A 20,467-nucleotide genomic window follows, 5' to 3' on the forward strand; every position below is an offset into this window, starting at 1 on the left:
TCACTGAAAATTCATGATTGAGACACTTTTTGACTGAGCCACACGTGACCACTTATTCGTTATACAGTGGTGGTGGTGGATTTTCAAAACTAACTATATTGTTCCCTTTAGGTGACCCTCATGGCTGATGTTGACTCATAAGTGACTGGATGAGAACTTCTAATATAAAGGTAACTTTTTATTATCGGTCTGATCACATTATAGCATGCTATCCTAAGGACCGGGGCTTGTCTGTAGCTCTAGGTTCTCCAAGTGCGTGCAAGATAATGGGGTGGTCTTTGACTGTTGTGGCCTCTTCTGCCACATCAGCCACTCAACTATCCGACAGACTTCTGTTTGCATGCACAGCGTTCATGTTTTAATAATTCTCTTTCTACTATAGGCATCGATCTGAGCTTGAATCTGGTGGCCTTGCCCCGTGGGCTGTAATACCTCCCTGGTTGGAAGGTATGTAGAGTGATGTGCTAGTTTCTTTTATTTATTCTGATCCATGATGACAACCAATTGCATTGAGGACTGTTGGATGAAGTTTGCGGATATGGGACTGAGATCAAGCTTTGAATAATGTGTTATTCAAAAAAAAAAAGTCACTGTCAACTTGTGCTAAATTGGTTTTATTTTGTGATTCCAGTGGTTGTTTGAGCCCAGCCTAAAGTGGTCGTGTCCACCTGTGCAGACGGACTCTGGTGTGCCGTAGGAACGTGCACCTGATGTCGGACAAACGGTGCCATTGAACTCCTGTGTGATTCAAATCAACATTGATTGTGGACTGTCATGGAATGAAATAAAACACCTAATACTATTTTGAGATTCTGTTTTATTCAATCTTGCATTCATGTTCAGTAAAGTTATGTTTGTAGCCACCAGCCTTTAAAATAAGGCCACAATAGTATATACAACCAAGAGGCAGTAAGCGAAGTATCGGTAGCAGCATGTTTTCAAATCTACATTTTGAACTTGGTGATGGACAGAAGCTTCTGGCATGATGCCTTAAAACACTTTACTACTTAGAACCCTTTTCTGACATGGCAGTAAAACCGCCTTTGAGCAAGCACTTAACGTCAGTTTAAACCCAGTTGTCCACAATGATGGGGAAATATTCAGCAACCCAACCAGGTGGAAGTGTTGATGCTGTACATTGCCTAATTCAACCCGCTGCCTAGTTATGAAATTCTTAAAGCACCAGTGATGCTATAAGTCACATTAATTTGACAATATATTGAAAAAAGCATTTGTACATCTGTAGGTCAAGTTCATATTGTATTTGGTGGTAACAAGTCTCAAATGAAACATCCTTGTGAAAATCATTTCTACAAGTATCTTGTAACTCCAAGTCATTCATTCGAGATGGAAGGCAATTTCAACTCCGATATCTCGGAGTCTGGGGTGCTGCTGCCGCTCCGATCGCTGTATGTATCCCTGTGATAAAGAGAACTCATTGTCATTAATCTGACAAAACAGTCTATACTTGTAGTTTGTGTACGAGTAGGAACATTTAATCAGGTGCGCCATGTTTACCGTGGAGACAGACGGCAGCCCTTCTGTAGGTAGCTCTGAAGCTTCCCGGCTGCAGCCAGCAGCAAACCCAGATACGGGGGTGATGGCTTAATGGGGCGGGAGGTGAACTCTGGGTGATACTGCACCCCGACAAAGTATGGATGATCTGAAAAATATTAAAGTACGTAGAAGGTTGTAGTGGAATTGTTGACTTTTAAAAAACCCTTTTCCCCACAAAAAAACAGTTCAGCATTTCTTCATCCGTACCGTCCAGCTCTATGACTTCCATTCTTTCCCCTTCAACGTCTTGACCTACGAAGCGGAAGCCCTTCTCTTCAAAGTGACTCGTGAGCTCAGGATTGACCTGTACAGGGACAACAAAGTTACAAAAACATATATAGAGATATATTCCCACCCCACTGTCCGCAAGTTAGTTTATACTGAGAAGTCAACATACTTCAAAGCGATGTCTGTGCCTTTCATCCACGTATTCTGCATCTCCATAAAGTTTCCCTGGAATACAGATCATCAGTAAGCACAGAGCAGACAACAACATTGGGCTGAACTGACTTTAAAGTTGTTTCTTACGTAGTACACTGTTGTTAGTCTTGAAAATGGTCCGTCTCTTCCCGAGCCTCATAGTTCCGCCCATCTGCCCGGGGTTGTGTTCTGGCATGTCGATCACCTGCAGAGGTTCAACATCTCCACTCAATGCACTTATCGAGGTCAGATTCCATCTAGGTTATTACTGAATGCATAAACAAACTTACCACAGGATGCTTTGATTCTGGGTCAAACTCAGTTGAGTTGGCATCTAAATTGAAAAACAAACATGCAATCAGCTATTTTAAGTATTTATTCACCAGCTGCTGCTCGCATTCTTTCATGTCTGTGAGGCATCACCTCTGACATATCTATTTCTTTGTCTAAGACAGGCATTTTTAAACTTGTTCAGGCTAAAGGCTCCTGTGTGATGAAATAAACCCTCGGATCCACCACTTGATCAGAGTAGAACATGTTTCACCTGAATTAGTAACAGACTGAAAACTGGCGTTGCAACTTTAGAGCATGTTTGACTAACGTGATGGGGACCGTCAGCTTTTCTTTAAGATGGAAAAACAAAAAGCCTGCACACGTCCTGCGTAGCTCCACTACTTCATATTACCTGTCCAGCCGAGTGTGTTCCTGGCAAATTCACACACTGCCAACTGCATTCCGAGACACACACCTGCAGAAACACACAGGTATCAGTCAGCCAGTGTGTGTTCACCGCTATAGATGCGGCTAAGTACGGTATTGTAATCAAAGCTATTGTGACAGCCATGCGTTTACCTAGGAAGGGTTTTTTCTGTTTCCTGGCCCAGTTGATGGCATGAATCTTTCCTTCAGTTCCTCTGACACCAAAACCTCCTGGAACCAGGATGCCACTGAGAACAAGAGTGAACACAGTTCATGAAACTGTAAATTTAAAGTCCATTGACGAATTACTCAACAAAAATGCCGTCTCAGCACTCACTCCGCACTGCAGAGTTTCTGCCACGCCTCGTGGTATTTCACCGGTTCCTCCTGCAGCATGCTGGGCTCCAAAGACGCCGAGTCTATATACTGAGGAGAGGAGACCGGTCTGAACAGTTAAAGATGGAACATATCGACAGGAAAAGATATCATTCTACTTGACACAGTGGAGGTCCTATTGCTGTTGGTGCATTCTGCTGCAGTGGAGCTCCTTTTAATCATTTATTTTTTGCATAAACAAAATGAAGACTTTAGTAAAATGTCATTAATGAGAAGCGTGGGTCAACAACACCGTGTGCATACCTTAACTTCCAATTTGTGGCTAATGGCCAGGGCCGAGTGCTCCAGCGCCTTGATAACGGAAGCATAGGAGTCGGAGAACTTGGTGTACTTCCCGACCAGCGCTATAGAGCAGTGCTCCAGCAGTCTGTCTGACCTGCGAAGACAAGCGGCTGCATCAGTAAAACGCATGAAACAGGATTCTCCTCTAGAGTAAAACCGTCGAGTCACAGAGAGTGTACAGTCCTGTCGAGGACTCACCTGTCGGACATCTCCTTCCACTTAGTCAGCATTTTCCTGGGCCGAGTCTCTATGGGCATGTCCAGCCTCCTGCTGAGGTAGCCCACCACGCCCTGCTGCTCCAGCAGTATCGGCACTTTGTAGATGGACGACACGTCGTGCACACAGATGACCTGGGACGAGACGGGACGATGAGCTTAGAGAACCTCGAGAGAGCCGGGGCTCTTCTTCATCCAACGATGAATGTGTTTCGGTGTCAGAGACGTACCTGTTCGGGTTCTACGTGGCAGAACATGGAGATCTTCTCTTTCACAGAGTTCTCCAGGGTGGTGGAGCAGCGACACATGATCTGTCGGCAAAGATGAGAAACGTTAATGATCGCTGACGGGAGAAGGGGTCGGAAGAATAACAATTCATCACATGACGTGGCTCAATATGCAAAAAATGTTAACACAAAATACTAAATTCGTTTTTTGGGGCCCAAACTCTCCCATTGTATGCAAATTAAGTAAATTAGGTAATAGTCACTCCCTTACATATTATACCAACCGCGGCAAATATCTTACAGCTTACACAGATGTTTAAAATGACCTAGAGTCAGACTTAACATGTAATATACGGTATAACTGTAAATATTGATTTACTTTTACTTTATGCTGCGTAAATCCTACATTTATACAAAGATTTATACATATGATTGTGGCTCATATTAGTGCCATTAATACCAACTGAGCACCATTTGGATGCCACTGTATACCAACTCAAACTGTCACCATGATTTAGGTGCTTTAAAAAGGTCCCAGGCTGTTTCGGAGGTATAAAAAAAAAAATCAGGTCTACCAAAATGTATCCAACAGGAAATAGAGCCATACATAGAAGGATGTCGTGCCGACCACTCACCAGATCAGGGGACAGACCCAGTCCTCTCAGCTCTCGGACGCTGTTCTGTGTTGGTTTGGTCTTTTGCTCTCCAGTTGCGCTGGGCTGGACAGAACAGGGGAGACATCACAGCAGACACATTAAACCGACTGTACAGAGGTCCTCAGGTGTGTGCATCAGAAACATCTAACGTACACGACACAAGTGGACAAAACAGGGCTGACACTCACGATTATCTTCACTGACAAATGTTGACTGAGTTCCGGAAAGGTTTATTCCGCCAATAATGTGTCATCTTCAAAATGACTTCTCTTTCACTGGTCAGAGGAGTTCTTCTGTCCTTGCTCACTACACACACACAACTAAACTTTAGAATGCTAGAAATTTCTATGCAGGACATTTTCAAATCAGTCGTCACCGGCCAAAAATGCTCAGAATGTCGCATCACTGGTCCTCCTTCTCCTCCTCTATGAAGTGAGAAGTAAAAAGGCATTTTATCAACTTCCTTAATCAGGAGGTGTGCCGATATTCATCAGATCACGACTCAAAGTGCACGGCTCGAAGGTCTTCAGTAGGACATCTTTTTAGTCAATGTAACTATTGGCACCGTCGGAGGATGAGACACACCCGTCTTCTCAATAAGTGTGTGCACATGACACATCTGCACCCCAGATAGAAACCAGTCGGACTTGAAAGCGCTGCTCTCTTACCTGTGGTATCAAACTGACGTGAATGTTGCAGAAGTTCTCTCTCTTCACTTTGAACTGGAACTGCCTAAAGGCCTCGATGAACGGCATACTCTCGATGTCTCCAACGGTGCCTCCTAACTGCACACACGCAGACAAATGTTAGCAGTGACAACCACGGCAGCCTTTGCGAAACATCTGGAATATAAGCCATTTGGTGGTGCAAATGATGTCATAACATGAACTGCTCCGTGTACCTCTATTACACAAACTTGAGGTTGTACATTATCTTCCTCAACTGGCACTTTGGCCTGTTTCACAACCCATTCCTGGATGGCATCTGTGATGTGTGGCACCACTGGAAAAGAGGAGAAAAACATTATTTGTTAATTTCTCTTCAGCATGGCACCGTCTACCCAAACTGAAACAACGGTTGTTTACCCTGCACAGTCTTTCCCAGGTAGTCTCCCCTCCTCTCTTTGTTGATGACCGACTGATAGATCTTGCCGGTGGTTAAGTTGTTGTCTCTGGTCAGCCGGATGTCGAGGAAGCGTTCGTAGTTCCCCAGATCCAAGTCCACCTCACCACCGTCATCCAGCACAAACACTTCCCCTGGACAAAGTCGGCACGACACAATCGTAAAAAATATGCACAACACGCGCCTGTTTAACTCCGAACGCGTTGAATTAAGAATGATCGTTTCCTCTGACGTACCGTGCTCGTAGGGGGAAAATGTGCCGGCATCTATGTTGATGTACGGGTCGATCTTGATGGCAGTTACATGCAGGCCACAGGACTTCAGGATTGTGCCCACGCTGCTCGCAATGATGCCTTTGCCGATGCCCGAGATAACTCCTCCAGTTACCAGGATGTACTTCATCATTCTGCTCTGGCTTCACTGTTTATGAGAGAGAGAGAAAAACAAAATGTTTCAACTATATACCTCGAAAGAATACAAAACATTAGAAAAACAGCTTAAAACAAAGCAAAAAACGACAGTTACAATGACAACTAACAACCAATATTTTAATAATGGAAGCTTTGAGGTTGATTGGAACTAGTGGTATGGATGGTCATGTACGGGGGTAAATTGTAACTGCTGATGAAGGCCACAAAATGTGGACGAAAGATCCAAAAGTAATCTAGTAAGTGGATCTTGAGTTTATAGTTTTAGCCAAACAACATAGTATTATTCGCAAGTGTATTATCTCTTGTATTGCACACTTTTGAGTTAAACAGACCACTAGATTTTATATAATTTATTGATATACTTCTACAACGTGGTCCCCAGAACCAAGGCAATGTTACAAGAACCCGGAAGTCACCAACATAACGTTATATTTAAAGCTGAAATGTAAACGTTTTCCATCCTCCTCACAACATAAAACATAATATAAAGCATAATATGCTTTATGTTGTTTTATGCTGGATTACACACACAGTGTTGACCGAGCAGGTGGGAACTTCCTGATTCCCTTTTGCATGCTTAGAGAACTACGAGTGTACCGCCCGCCCAGGTTACCCCGCTGCACAAAGTAAACGGGACAAAAATAATACCGCCAACTTTAAGCTAGCTGTGTACGAGACATATTATCAGACACACAAAGCCGAAGCCTTTGTTAGTGGCTGCGTTTGAAAGCAGACACATTCAACTTTAGCTGAACAAAGCACCGTGACGGACTAAAGTTACCGTCTGCAAACACAAAGAGTAGCTAACTGCTCTCTATTTCCATGTCACAGCATCAAGCCCGCCAAATGCCATGTAATCAGAATACCCGGGAGTTCATTCAAAATAAAAGCGGTTAGTTTTACATCAACTTTCATAATAAAAGCATAGCAACAAAACTGCGAAATAGCTTAAATTGACCATCTATAGCAGCATTTTGGATCACGAGACTACTACAGAAATGTAATCAGTAATCACATTACACTGCTGACACGGTATTTCGAACAGAGTTTTATTTTGTGCCTTTTTGCTACCGGATGTCGTACTATATTGTTGTGTTTAGCTTTAAATTTAACAGGGTATGCTAGCTAGCCAACAACCTTTATCAAATTTCAACTCACCAAAATATTCTTCAGCCAAAGCTACTCTTCAAAACAAATCGTCGACGACGAAAACAGTCCACAAGACTTTTTTCCGTAAATAAATTTGAGATCTTTTGTTTCGCTAAAGACCCATCTATCCTCCACTTGACTCTACACGTGTATGGACCACGACTCAGGGCCGTAGTACATCATTAATTTCAATTCACAGGCTTCCAACGTTGTGATTCGTCTTCTTCTTCGTCTGTAGGTTTTTAGGCAGTCGGCAATCGCTATGTTGCTTTGCTGCCCCCTTCTGGAACTAGTCCAGTACTCCACCATCTTAAAGTCAATATAATTCAATATGCTTTATTGGCGTCTAGTGTAAAACAATATTGCCAACGCGTCCTACATACTGTAGATTTTGGGACCAGGGACCCCTTAAAGAGGCGATTTTTTTACGAAAGTTGAATTCAAGTGCTTCAACTTAGAAATAATTAACTATATTGCTGTGTGTCACAATCATATCAGAGTTTCCATTGTGTGGTGGAGTAATGGACACATGCTTGTTTTATTAGCGCAAATGGTGCCCATCTGTAGATATGCACTTTTTAATAAAACAGCACAATTTTATCATTTATAGCATTTATAGAGTGCCTTGGAATTATTTCTGATTTATTGTTTTTTTAAATTATTATTTGAAACTTGATATTTGTTTGCCATCATCAAACCCTTCTGTGGTATTGCAGTATTTAACATCTACAATCTGTTACATATAGTGACAATAACCAATAGCTGCTATAAAAAAATGTCTTGGCTAAATATTTGTAGCTATGTTCCTTTAGCATCACGAAAAATAGATGCAAGGAATCAAAAACCTGGACAACCAACCTCTTAATGCTAGAGCTTCAGCAAGAATTAGCACAAGACTGTAGGCATATAGCAATAACCACATAGCAGATTTATATTAACTAAAACATGACTGTTTGCAATACAGAGTATTCAGGATTTATATTCGGCAGCAATACTGCAATGTAAAAATGACATCCCTTCCAGAGTTATATTATTGTACATGTGATATTACTGGATTATTATTAACATGTAAAGAATAATTTAATGCTGTAGCTGGTTGAGGTGAAGATATTTTAGCAACGTCATACACAAAAATCTCAAGGAAACACGACTTGCAATTGAGGCATTTTAATTGTTTGGTGTTTTTTCTGTTCTTTTGTGTTTTATCTAAAGAGCACCTCACTTTTTAATGACTCACTTTTTCGTGACTCATAACTACTGTCGAAAAAAAGTGTAGAGAGGTAAAAAACACAGTATTTGCTTCTGACTTGCAGTGGGTTAGAAGAATAGCATAACATGGATACGCCTATGCACATGTTAAGTGCAAGTACCTCAAAACTACAGTAGCTACAGTACTTATTTACTTTCTACCACCGTCTACATGTATCCTGGCTATCACAACAATTCCCTTATGCTTTATGACTTTTCATGAGTACCTGAAGGCAGCACACTTTCCATCTTTGAATCAGCAGGGGGAGCTCATGTTTCACGCTTGAAGGCTCATGTTTGACTGGAGACGAAAAAAAGTTGCATTTCCCTTATGTACGAAGGCCTTTAGCCAGCTGTTTACAGATCGTATACAAGGTGTTTCTTTTCAGCATTACAGTTTTCTGCTTGGAGCTCCTTGCATTGTTCATATCTCATTTCCAAGTGGCAGACAAACAAGATAGCACGGATCTTTCACATTTAATATATTTCCATAAATCCACAAAGAATAACTAGAATACATGAATGTTCTGAGAATAGACGCAACAATAGATGTAACAGTGCATCAGTGTGACTCCAGTGACAATATAAGCTGCTGCTCAGAAGCGACAAAGCGCGGCTGAATTGATCCCGCAGTAGGAACACTTAAGTGCTCGGAGGCACAGAGATGTTTTCCTGTGGGTTTACAACACACAGGTTCCCCTTTCTCTGCCTGACACAAAACAACACTTTCTGCTGATCTGCTCCGTGTAATAAACAGCCACAGTCTAAAGTGGTTAGTTACAGTGTACCGTGGAAAGGTCAATGATCTTGTGATGTGGATCGCAGTGTATTATCCTCATTGTGCTCAGTGAGATATGAAGTCCAGGGAGGGAGCACTTGCTGTCTCAATTTCGTCAAACTGTGACTTGTTCGGATTGAAACAACAAGACGTCCACGCAGCCGACTGTCGTTTAGATCATCTGCAACCGGGTTCGCTGGGCTCACTGTGAGTGGGTGAGCGCCAAGCACTGCAAATTTAAATAACAAAATGATGGAGTTAGTGACTGATGGCTGACTCACAGACGGATAACTGCAAGGCTGACTGATGCTTCCATGTAACACCCAAATATCTGCTTGTGAGCCTGAGCAGCCAACTTAGTCTCTGGAACACGGGGGGGGGGGGGGGGGGGGGGGGGGGGGGGGGGTGCTTAATGAGAGTTTTTAATTCATTTTTGACCAGAGCTGTGATTGAATTAAACTCCCACAGAAGGGCTGGATGCTCTCCTCACCACAAGCCATTTCCTCCTATTAAACATGTAACAGAAGCAGCAGGCAAGGCGGCAGGTCAGTCTGATTGAGATTAAACTGACTGTTCTTCCTTCATTTACATAACATATACTCTTACAGGCCAGATGTGTTTGCTGACCGGTGCTCTTTTTTTTTTACGTCTTTAAAGACATAGTTCAGCATTTTGGGAAATATGCTTATTTGTTTTCTTTCTGAGAGTTGGAAGAGAGGATCGATACCACTCTTATGTCTAACATTGATATCAGTTTTCTCATCTCATTCCTCTCAAAGAAAAGTGAAGAAGCATATTTCTTAAAACGTTGAACTATTCCTGAAACCTGATTTCTTTGGCCAATTGGGGGGCAGCAGAGACGAGTTGTGAATGCAACATTGATAACACTTCTTAAAGGTGCAATAAACGCCATCAGGTGTCGCCATGCCGTCGGGAGGCAATCGGAGTGCTCCCAATCTCGTATCTGTGACTAATGTACAAACAACTTATTTCCAACCATTTTTACATATGTTAATCTATTTTATTATATTTTACCATGCGTGATTAGAGTGTCGTGTAGCTGTAGGGGAGTTGGTTGCTGTCTTGTCGTCTTTTAATATGACATTAAGCAGAACATGGATGGGCGGAAGACAATTCAAAATTATTGAAGGCTTTTACAGAATCCATTACATTTGCTGACACGGCTGATACGCAAGACTTTCCTCTCAAGGAAAACAACATCGTATTCTTCAGCTGAAGTATGACTCATCTGTCGAGAGCAAAGGAAGACCATAACCAAGTGGTTGTTTTTGTAGCCATTATGAAGGTCACTTAGTCTCAAGGATATAGTGGTTTCAACCAAATCAAGATGTTTTCGAGCCTTAGCAAAGCACTTATTTTAAGTCGCACCATGATATGTTCCAAACCCAACCAAACCCAAACCATAGCATTGTTTTTTGTTGTGAATTTTAACTTTGTGTGGACAGCTTTTATAGCATACTGGAACACTAAAATTGAAAGCCACAATATTGAAATGATTACAGGATGTGGTTAGCTTAGCATAAAGACTGGAAGGCACAGGGAAGTAGCGAGCCTCACTCTGTCCAAAGTAAAAACACGAACCTACCAACAACTCTAAAGCTCACTCATTAACTTGTTTTTGTCATTTGCTTCACATACATAAAATGCCGGAACTACTTCCTGGCCGGTTGTTGTGATTGTGCACAACCTCTCAAAGTTTTGTCATCTGTTTGGTCCCATCTTGTCCGCACAGAAACCAAAACCAGAACCTGTGCTCATTGACGGTATCTGGCAATCTGCATTGTATCCGCGGATGCTATACTGGATGGATGTAAACTGTTTGTCAGGTGTGAGCATGTAACTCCTCGTTCTCTCCATGAACAGGTTAGACTACATTTAGGAACAGAAGGAGCGAGCTGCGTCCCCTTGCATGTGGCCTATACGCTAAGCTAGGCTAAACACGACCAGAGGCTCCATACTTAATGCACAGACATGACTTCTCACTCTTACAAAGAAAATAAAGCCAATAAAATGACTTTATTTATTTAATTGGCTTAATAAATATTATTTTCACGGAAAGGTGAGACGCATTTAATTTCAGTTGGAAGAAGAATCTGTCCAGTGATGCTGTCTCCCCCCTCACATTTGTGGTGCGTGGTACAAGCCGTATCCCACTCATCTACCATGGAAAATGTAGATCTGCCTTATTGCAGCTTTAGTGATAATGTGGGAGTGATTTAGTAGTTTGCTGAAGCTGTTCAGCGCTGACGACCGCCTTTACACGTGTGAGCCCACAGCAGAGTGGCGTAGAGCTGTGAAGGGGGATGGGAAGATTACTTTGTTTTACACAGTGGTGATGAGGTCTCTCTCTCTCTCTCTCTCTTTTCCTGTTCTCAACCACTCTCCATTAAGACTAACATACAGTAGGTTTGTTAATGTAATGGGCTGATATCTGATACTATCATGCGGTTATATAAAGCGCCTCTGATATAAATGAAGGCCTTCAGTTATACACATATACGCTTTTCTTTTTGGATTAAATCGGGCACATAATGCTTTTCTCTATACAGTGAACTCTTAACTGAAGTTCATCACAAAGCTTACCTTAAAATACAATGAATGAATCCTTCATTTGCACTGACAAAACATTTGGTTTTGTGTGGTTGTCAGAAAGCCTTTAATTTGAAAAGGCGAACGATTAGACGATTAGATCATTTTAATTTGAAAAGCCCTAAATTAACGAATTAATTACAATTTAATGAATGTTAAAATGTTTCCAGGAGAAAATTATTTAAAGGGATTCCCAACAGTGTTCAGGTATCAAGGTGACTTAATTAATGGTATCATGAATGCTAATGGTAAATGCTTAAGGCTACTGAGTAAACGCCCATGAAAAATCTACAAAATAAGACGTCTAACCCTTAATTTGTGCCACAAACGGTCCTTCATTAAGGAGTAATGTCAGAGGTTAATCTACAAAACATCTACTGAAAAATGAAAGCTTCCTCAAGCTGTTAGAGTGATGGCTGTTTGTCCTTCAGACCGAGGTGTATGTTATGTAAATGTTTGTTCTGGCTTCCTGCTGACGGGACCCTGCCTTGAAAAGTAATCATACAAAAGGAAGAAAAGTGTTTTCTGTTCTCTCTCAGGCAGGACTGAATTATAAAACGTATTTTACAATTCAAATCTGAACATTAATGACCACTGAGAGCTTGAGGGACGCTCACCTCTCTTCTCACAGTGAATCCCCGAATAGATTTAGTCACCAATGTCATTAAAATATTCCTAATAAAGTTTTTTAATAGACTGATCCGACATGAGAAGAATCTCCTATCTCCTGTTTGTACTTTCTTTCAGCAGAGGAGATGATAATTGATCCATGTAGCCTAAATTGTGCTCTCACAGAAGCGAACATGACTCGCATTTAATTTCTTTCTCTGCGTGTTTAACCTTGTGCTGCTGCAGTCGTTACATTGATCTGACGGCATTCAATTCAGACTTGTGTCTACAGAAATAAAAGAGATAGACTTTACTGTCCCGCAGGAAATTTGTCTTGGAAACATAGTGTCTGCTGTTTAAAAAAATACTAAATAACATATTGCATACATACATTACATACACAGACTGTCGCCAGTCCACATGCACGCACACACAATACCTACAGTACATGCACAGACTGCCACCAGCCAACAAATACATTTCACACTGCCCATCGTACAACACACCTTTAAGATACAAATGTAAATCGGCGTTACAGGGGTTAGGCTCTGGCTAAGTAAATGTAAATGTTACTAAGTCCGACCTAAGATTGCTGTTGTGACTTTTACTCAAAGTGAGTAAGGTGCTTATTCACCCATCAGATTAACATAAAGTGGTGCATGTCTCAAATGGGGTTTGTAATGATACAGGTGTAATAACCAAGTCATGGCCAAGACCAGAGTGTATCGAGAGTCTGAGACAAGACCAAGACTTTGAGGAATTAAGACTGAGTCAAGACCAAGACCAGAGCAGTGCAAACAAATAAATCAATCAGACAATGCACAGGCGAGTATAACATCCGGAGCCCTCTTTGTCTGAGACCTAGACAAAGGCAGAATAAAAATGCGGTTGATTCCGAGACGAGACCTTAAAAACGTGGCTCTTGAAACCGAGACCGATCTCGAGTACAACACTGTAAACAGTTCAGGAAGATGACAATCAGTCTGCACAGTGAAGAAGTCTAATTAGCCAAAAATAATTATTTTCACTTAAGGGGGTTTACCTCATGCAGGGAAGTTAAGTGATGACTTTCATGTTTTCCTGCAGTTTTATGTAGTTTTTACCCATATACCTTTACCATAATATATTACATCCATTATTTTATCAATGAGTTGTCTATTATTGCATCAGTCATTATCTATTAGTAAATTAATGGCATTTGAAGGTACAAATATTAAGGCGTTTGGTTTCACATTGCTTTTATAGGTGCAGTGCGTCAGCTATTCAATCCAAGTAGATTTTTATTTTTCCGTTTTTTAAAAGAGAGTTTACACCAAGTGAGACCAATTTTGGTGATTCATTTGGAGACGTCTTCTCCAGACTGTAGAGCTTGTGAGCAGCACTGCGAGGGAACATTCATTACATGACACCATCAACCACTTAACGGGCAACAGTGTACTGAGAGGTGGTGAGGAGGCTGCATGTGCACAAATGTTGTCAGCTTCTGCTCTCCGTGGCAGAGATCAAAGCTACATGCTGCTGCTTTGTATCACTTTCAAACCGTTTGCCAATTAGAATATGCAGAATGCAACTCTGCTTGATGTTTGCTGCCAAACTCAATGTCTCATGATAGCCTAAACAGCTGTTTCTCAGGCTTTTGGACACCGATAAGAGGACAGATCACATTTTATGAGATGTTTTAATAGACAGTTGTCGTGCCAATTTTAAAGCAGAAATTCTTTGAATAATGATGAATATATCATGTAATATTCATCATTATTGTGGGAAGCCTTGAAACAAAAAACTGGGGCATTTACCAGAGTTGAAGATTTGGTTTTGTAGAGTCATATCTTGCAGCACCAGTATGTATTGTCACTCATGTTACCTGGTTAGTGGATGATATACCGACAAGGTTTAACGACACAAACACTCGACACTTTGCCGTCTTTGATGCTCGTTAAACATACACGGGCTGCAGCTTTAAGGATTTTGGCACTATGGCAAATTATGAGTTTTCTAGTGCTTACTTATGCTTCGATCACTCAATTGATTGTTAAACTTTTGGGTAGAACTCTGCAAGTCCGTCCCCTCTTGGTACATGTTTCATCCAGAGCAAGGGCCAGAGCAAGTACTGTACCTCGTGCTGACATTTTAGCTTCCGGGGATATTTGGTATCATAGCAACCAGTAGCAACTAAAGCGTCTCAGGTGAAAAAAAGCTGCGCCTCCAAAGTGCTCTCAAGTGCTCAGCTGGCCGTTTTCAGAAGAGAGGCTGGCGTTTTCAGATGGGAAAAAAGACTTTAGTGGACACGGCCCGTACGCTACACCAGTGGTGGCTGCGTAACAACGGCTCGGCTCCTGTTATCAAAACATTTCCAATAACTCCAGAGCGTTAGAACTCTTTTGCCCCTTTTACTTTGCGCCCCACTTACGCCATGCACTGTTGACCATACACCATAGATAGTTTGAATAGGGCCCTAATTAGGCAACAACTGCAAATTGTTTCTGCTTTCTCAGCCGATGGAAATGTGAAAATGATTGTTTAAATTTTAGTTTAGGTTTTGTTTTATTTATACATTTTGAAATCTAAAGCTTAGTAAGATTTCAAAATATTGGATTTGGATCAATAAAAAAAGGATAAAACCCAACGCCTTTAATTTATAATATTTGCACAATCAGGTTTTTGCAGCTAAAGTGCAAATCTATCAGTATTGGTTCCATCCTGTATAGTTCACCTTTGCCTCGTACTCACTCCCCATTAATTCTTCAGCGTGTGCACGAGCTGCTGAGCCGCCCCAGCAGAGATGTAACTGAGCATGTTGATATCACAGAAACATGAACCGACACTATGGAGCAGCGCCACACTGATGCAGTCGTTAGGCTTTAAGGCTCACTCCTCCACTGCAACTTTTATCTCATTTAATTATGCTGAGAGGATGACATCGGAGCAGGGCTTTTGTACACGCTGAGATATGGTTCTGTCGTGTGGGAACATCAGCGGGCAACTGTACCCCCCCCCCCCCCCCCCCCTCAGGCAGACCGATCTCTCCATCTTCCTCCTTTCATTCATTGGCTAATTATATTACTCATCTCGCTCCTGGCCTCAGCTGTGTCAGTGGAACAGCTGGGGTTGTTCCTGGAGCACAGATCCCGGGAAACATAAATCAAAACTCCTCCTGCCGCCATTGATTAAGACAGAGGAAAGCGAAGGGCAAACCCTCCTCTCGTCCTCTTCTGTATTCTTTACGATCTCATTCGCATAAATGCGACTGAACGGGTCAAACACAGACACACACACACACACTTTCCTTGGTTGGATTATTCCTACATGAACTCGACCTAGAGAAAGGTCTTTGTTGGTGTCCTTCTTGGTGACAGATGTTTCTCTCCCATTTGGGCTCTCCTGACCATGGCCATCTTGCACATCCAGAGGTCATCGCCTTGTTGGGCAGCTGGTGGGGAAAAGACACTGAAGATGTCTGTCGAAGCACAAACAGCTCTCCAAACCAAAGCCAAAGATGAGAAAATCAAATACGAAATTATTCTTCATTTTTTAGCAATACACTTTAATATTTCAGACTATGTTTCAGCTGAAATATTGCCAGAATGTACAAGGATTAAGTGTGCTCTACTGAAATTCAAACAGCTGAAATTCTTTGTGGGCTGACAGCGCCTGAAGGCAAGAGGCTTTCAGTGCATTTTGTTTGACACACTTGATTAAGCTGAAGGTGACCCACAGTGCCGGTATGATCAACTTCATATTCAGAAGATGCAGTTAGCAGGCAGCAACAACAGAGAGGAGTGCTACACCTTCACTAATTGATGGCTCACAAAAGCCTTTCCCTGGGCAGCTATATTGTCCAATCATATAGCAGCTTGGTAAGGCAGTCTTGTTAAGCTTTAGAGCATAATTTCTTTTCTTTTTTTATTTACCTTTCCAAAACCTAAAACTTAAGAAGAGAGAAAGCTTCACAGTATTTCTGTGAACGTTTTCCCCTATACACCTGAAGCGTATCAAATCTGAAGAGCGGAATGTTAAGTGTCTCCTCAACAGCGTTAAATCATCAGCTTTTATATACTGAAAAGGCTTTTTTCTTTTGTCCATAATGTGCTGATCTGCCCAAATACGTACGTCCTAATCCAATAAAATCCATCACCACCGTAAGAACAAACGTAGAAAATATGTTCGAGCATGTGTTGTCCTACTCCACAATACTCCAATTTGACCTTGGTCTGTATCGCAGAGGCCGTAAATCCTCAAGAGTCTTCACATATTTCAAGTTATTCCACAAATGGGCTGGTATATGATTTTTTTTTCTTCAAAGAAGCAGATGTGTGTTTACGCTTTAACAGCTGCCCCGGTGACCTTCTTGGATTTGGTGGCCAGTACATGATGAGTGTGGTGCACCACAGCGGTTTCATTTTTTGGCTATGAGTGATGCAGACTGCCCAATCCCATCCAGCAATTCTTGCATCCATCTGGACAAATGGCCTCCAGTTGTTATTGTGTTTTATTTCTATTTTGTGGCAGTGGAAATGGCATGGTAACAGCAGCAGCAATAGAAGAACAGTAACATCAGTAGCCATAGCAAAACTATAGCTGTAGTGATAGTAGTAGTATTATTATTAGCAGCAGATAGTAATAGTATTACAAGTAGAAATGCTTGTAAGACCAATAGCTGAACCCTGTTAACCGGTTATTAACCGTTAAAAGACTAAATGAATGCCTTGCATGAAGTGGTGCCCATCTGCAACGATAACCCGATTAAATCCTTTACCGCCAAAACAGGCAGTCCTGAGTTCACCTGCCCGGGAGAGTTAGCCACCATGATATTACGTGCATTGTCATTTAAACATGCAGCCACTTTCCCAGTAAGGCCGCTGTGTGTCTACCTGACATACTCTGTCAGGATTTCTGCCAGTTTATTGCAAGCCGGCGCAACGTTAGCCAGTGTCCGGTCGAGAGAAAGAGCGCGTGTGTGATGGTAAGTATGATGTTATCAGCAACGTTATAGCTGTGAACGTAGCAGTGCGTGTACAGTTTAGTTGTTATATCTACAATTATTTTATGTAACAAGTATTACTCAGTCTACGACCAATCGTTACCCTTTTATTTAGCAACAGGACATCTTAGCTGCCTGACGATAACAACAATGTGGCCGGTGCGTTACCCATAATAATCTCGGGTTTTATGCTACGGGTGAAGATTTGGCCCAAAATACAAAACATCGGTCATGTCTTCTATCTTTATATACAGTCTATGGTACAGTAGCAACAGCAGCACCAGTGCAGTAGCAGCATAGAGTGGTGCAGGAATGACTTCCAGTTCGCTGCTCTCAAAGATTTTCTTTTTTTCTTTATGTTAGATGACTAAAATTAGGTCTGCTGAAGAGTTTATGTTTTGCTGTACAACCTAAAATACGTCTGTAATTGTGACAAAGAGGAGCTGTTACGTGCCTTTAAAAAGACAGTTGCTGACAACTAGTAGAATAAATACTATTAGCAGCAACATCAATGATAGTAGATGATTAGTGTTGGAAGCAGCAGCAGTAGAAGTAGCAACAGCAGTTGCTGCAGTGGTGGTAGTAACATCAATGGTAGGAGCAGTTGTAGTATTAGCAGCAGTAGCATTAGCAGCATAATATTGCCCGTGTTGTCAGAAGTGTCTCCTCCTGCTGTAGCTGCCTGCTCGGTCTGTTTTCCAGGGAGTAACAGCCTTGTGGTCACGTGCCCGGGTGGTCCGGGAGGTCGGGGGCAGGGAAGAGAAGCACAGGGGGAAATCACATGTTCACAGGAATGTTAGGCTCTGTTGTTGGAAGCTCAAGGCCATCAGCATGAAAACAGTGGAGGAACTCAGTTAGTTTCAGGATGAAGTGGCTCACACCATGATTCCGGACTGGTTACAAGGGAGCAGCCATAAATAACATGTTAATTCATTTGATTTGGACTTCTTAACGTGAAAATAATACCAATACGTCCTCAAACCCAAACAACAACATAAGTCATGTAATAATGTGAGACCGAAGTCCCATACTTAATCTCAAGACAACTGAGCAAACTCGAAGACTGCCGAAGACGACTGAGATGCGGTTGAAAGGTCCGTAAAAAGGTAGTAGACTTGGAGTCAAGATTATTTTGTCAGACAAAATAGATTGTAGGTACAGCAATTGAGGAAACATCTTCTCTACATTCCATTTAGTAGCTGTTTTCTACATGGGATTTTTATTATATAAATACAGTTGACGACTGTAAATATAAAATTATTTTCAAATATTCCACCTGACTCACTCTTCAAACTCTTGAAATGTCGCAGGCCAGAAAATGTTGTCGTGTTGCAAATGCACACACGAAAAATTAGTGTTAAATATATGCAGAGGTGGATGACACCAACTGGATAATAAAAAAAAAAAAGAACGCCCCCATGACCACTTCTCTGCATTCATTAAAGCTGATCTTATAATCTGCAGTTTTGCCTTTAGCTTGTAGAGCCTCAGCTCACACAGAGAGGGAGAAGCAGGCCTCTGCGATCATATAGAAGCGGCTTGCTGTTGCCTCTGGCTTATTGAATTCCCTCTAGTTGCCATAGGAAGAAAATCCTAATTGACAATTTCACACCGGCTCCTTCCCTCCCCGTTATTCATTTCCTATCATTAGTCCATGATGGGTCGTAACTGTATTTCATCTCTTTATTAAAATTACTTACACATTTCCTCCTCTTCCCCCTATCACCATTGCCCTGCTTACCACTGCGCTTGGAGTGCCCTTGTGAGGCTAGTCTTTGAGGAGCGCTCTGAATCGCTTGTATAATTGTCTGTTGCGTAACTGAGTGAATTCGGCAGGAGATATGTTTAAAAATGAGGGCACGGATTGGTGGCAGTGAAGAATGGTGTTCTAGCGTTTTTTGCCTCGCAGAATAAAGGGGGAGGAGAGTTTGTCCATGAATGTGTGTGTGTGTGTGTGTGTGTGACAACAGCAGTGAGGGATGGAAAGGGAAAGACAGACACAGATAAAGTCGGTGTACAGCAGAGGGATAGATGCGGAGGCATGGTGTAACAGCGTGACTCATCACAACTGATGTACGTGTGGCCTGAATCCTGAAGAGGCCCCCTATCTAGATTTTTCCAGTTTTTCCATTTAAAGTAGTAATCCCTTTAATAACTGTTTTCAATTAGCTTCCATCTTTGGTGCTGTTGTGTTTTTGCGCTGCACTACTCAGAGGTCACCTGTCAGTCAGGGGTTACATAAGAAGATTGATACCACTCACGTTTGTAACACCAGAAGCCTGTTGGCTTAGCATAAAGGACTAAACTGGGCCAAACAGCTGGCTTGGTTCTGATTGAAGGTCACCATACCGGCCCACCAGTATACCTCTAAATCTAAACTGAAAACAGGATGTACAAATTTATATGAATAATTGTGAGTAATTTTTGATGTTCACAGATGTATTTTTAGATCCACAAACATATACTAACCAATTTGTTCAATTTGTTCAAATGTAAAGCAATTTCATAAATGCATTCCAACCTGATTAAATTCAGTGTTGTACACATTCTTCCGACATTGAGTTCATGAATTCAACATTTGCTTTTAAAAAGCTTCCTATAAACTCATGTTCTCGGAACCAAAGCCAATCGAAAGTGGTTGAAATCTTCTCATCCAACTCTCGACAGAAAGCAAGAGATCACAAAAATGTTCATCTACTGTTTTTAGAGACTTTTCATTCAGTTTCATTTCAACTTCACTTTAAACTTGGAATTGGTATGAATAAGCTCTGTGTGTTGATGTGTTGATGATGTTGTGTTCTGTTTTTAAGTGACCTCGGCTGCAGAACAATTTTACCCCTGTGGGACAATAAAAAAATCCTTGAAAAATGTCCATTTGTGAGATTATCTCCGCCAGGAGTATCATTCTATTGGTTGTGCATGTGCCCGTGAGTGAGTGTGCCCCTCTGTGTCTGTCCACAGCTAATCTCTCATTCTGTGGCGGCAAACTGCATTATATTTTGGGTGGTCAGTTATGGCTGCATGCTCTCGTGGTTGCGGTGACTCACACTTTCTCAAAACACCTTTAATTGCCTGTTTTATACTGCC

General features: G+C 41.8%; 1 protein-coding gene and 2 non-coding genes across 3 annotated transcripts; 2 read left to right on the top strand and 1 right to left on the bottom strand.

Moving 5' to 3' along the window:
* The first annotated feature begins 201 nt into the window (after positions 1-201).
* Positions 202-330, top strand: LOC142931467 (small nucleolar RNA SNORA44). Its single transcript, XR_012947341.1, has one exon. It is a non-coding gene; the product is annotated as a small nucleolar RNA SNORA44 (small nucleolar RNA).
* A 152-nt stretch (positions 331-482) lies between these two features.
* Positions 483-556, top strand: LOC142931469 (small nucleolar RNA SNORD99). The gene has a single exon (XR_012947343.1). It is a non-coding gene; the product is annotated as a small nucleolar RNA SNORD99 (small nucleolar RNA).
* A 243-nt stretch (positions 557-799) lies between these two features.
* ctps1a (CTP synthase 1a) lies at positions 800-7,356 on the bottom strand. The gene is made up of 18 exons (XM_076112796.1): positions 7,164-7,356; positions 5,811-5,994; positions 5,538-5,708; positions 5,354-5,454; positions 5,121-5,237; positions 4,432-4,515; positions 3,800-3,880; positions 3,553-3,704; positions 3,316-3,448; positions 3,014-3,102; positions 2,830-2,924; positions 2,663-2,725; positions 2,268-2,311; positions 2,086-2,182; positions 1,955-2,010; positions 1,765-1,861; positions 1,519-1,663; positions 800-1,419 (listed from the first exon to the last, which is right to left on the bottom strand). Exons 2-18 carry the CDS (start codon positions 5,977-5,979, stop codon positions 1,335-1,337), a joined length of 1,779 nt encoding a protein of 592 aa, XP_075968911.1. The 5' UTR covers positions 5,980-5,994; positions 7,164-7,356; the 3' UTR covers positions 800-1,334.
* Between the last annotated feature and the right edge of the window lie 13,111 nt (positions 7,357-20,467).

The sequence above is a fragment of the Anarhichas minor genome, unplaced genomic scaffold (genome assembly GCF_050575085.1).
Source record: "Anarhichas minor isolate MPS153535 unplaced genomic scaffold, ASM5057508v1 ptg000051l, whole genome shotgun sequence".
In the NCBI taxonomy this organism is placed as follows: domain Eukaryota; kingdom Metazoa; phylum Chordata; class Actinopteri; order Perciformes; family Anarhichadidae; genus Anarhichas; species Anarhichas minor.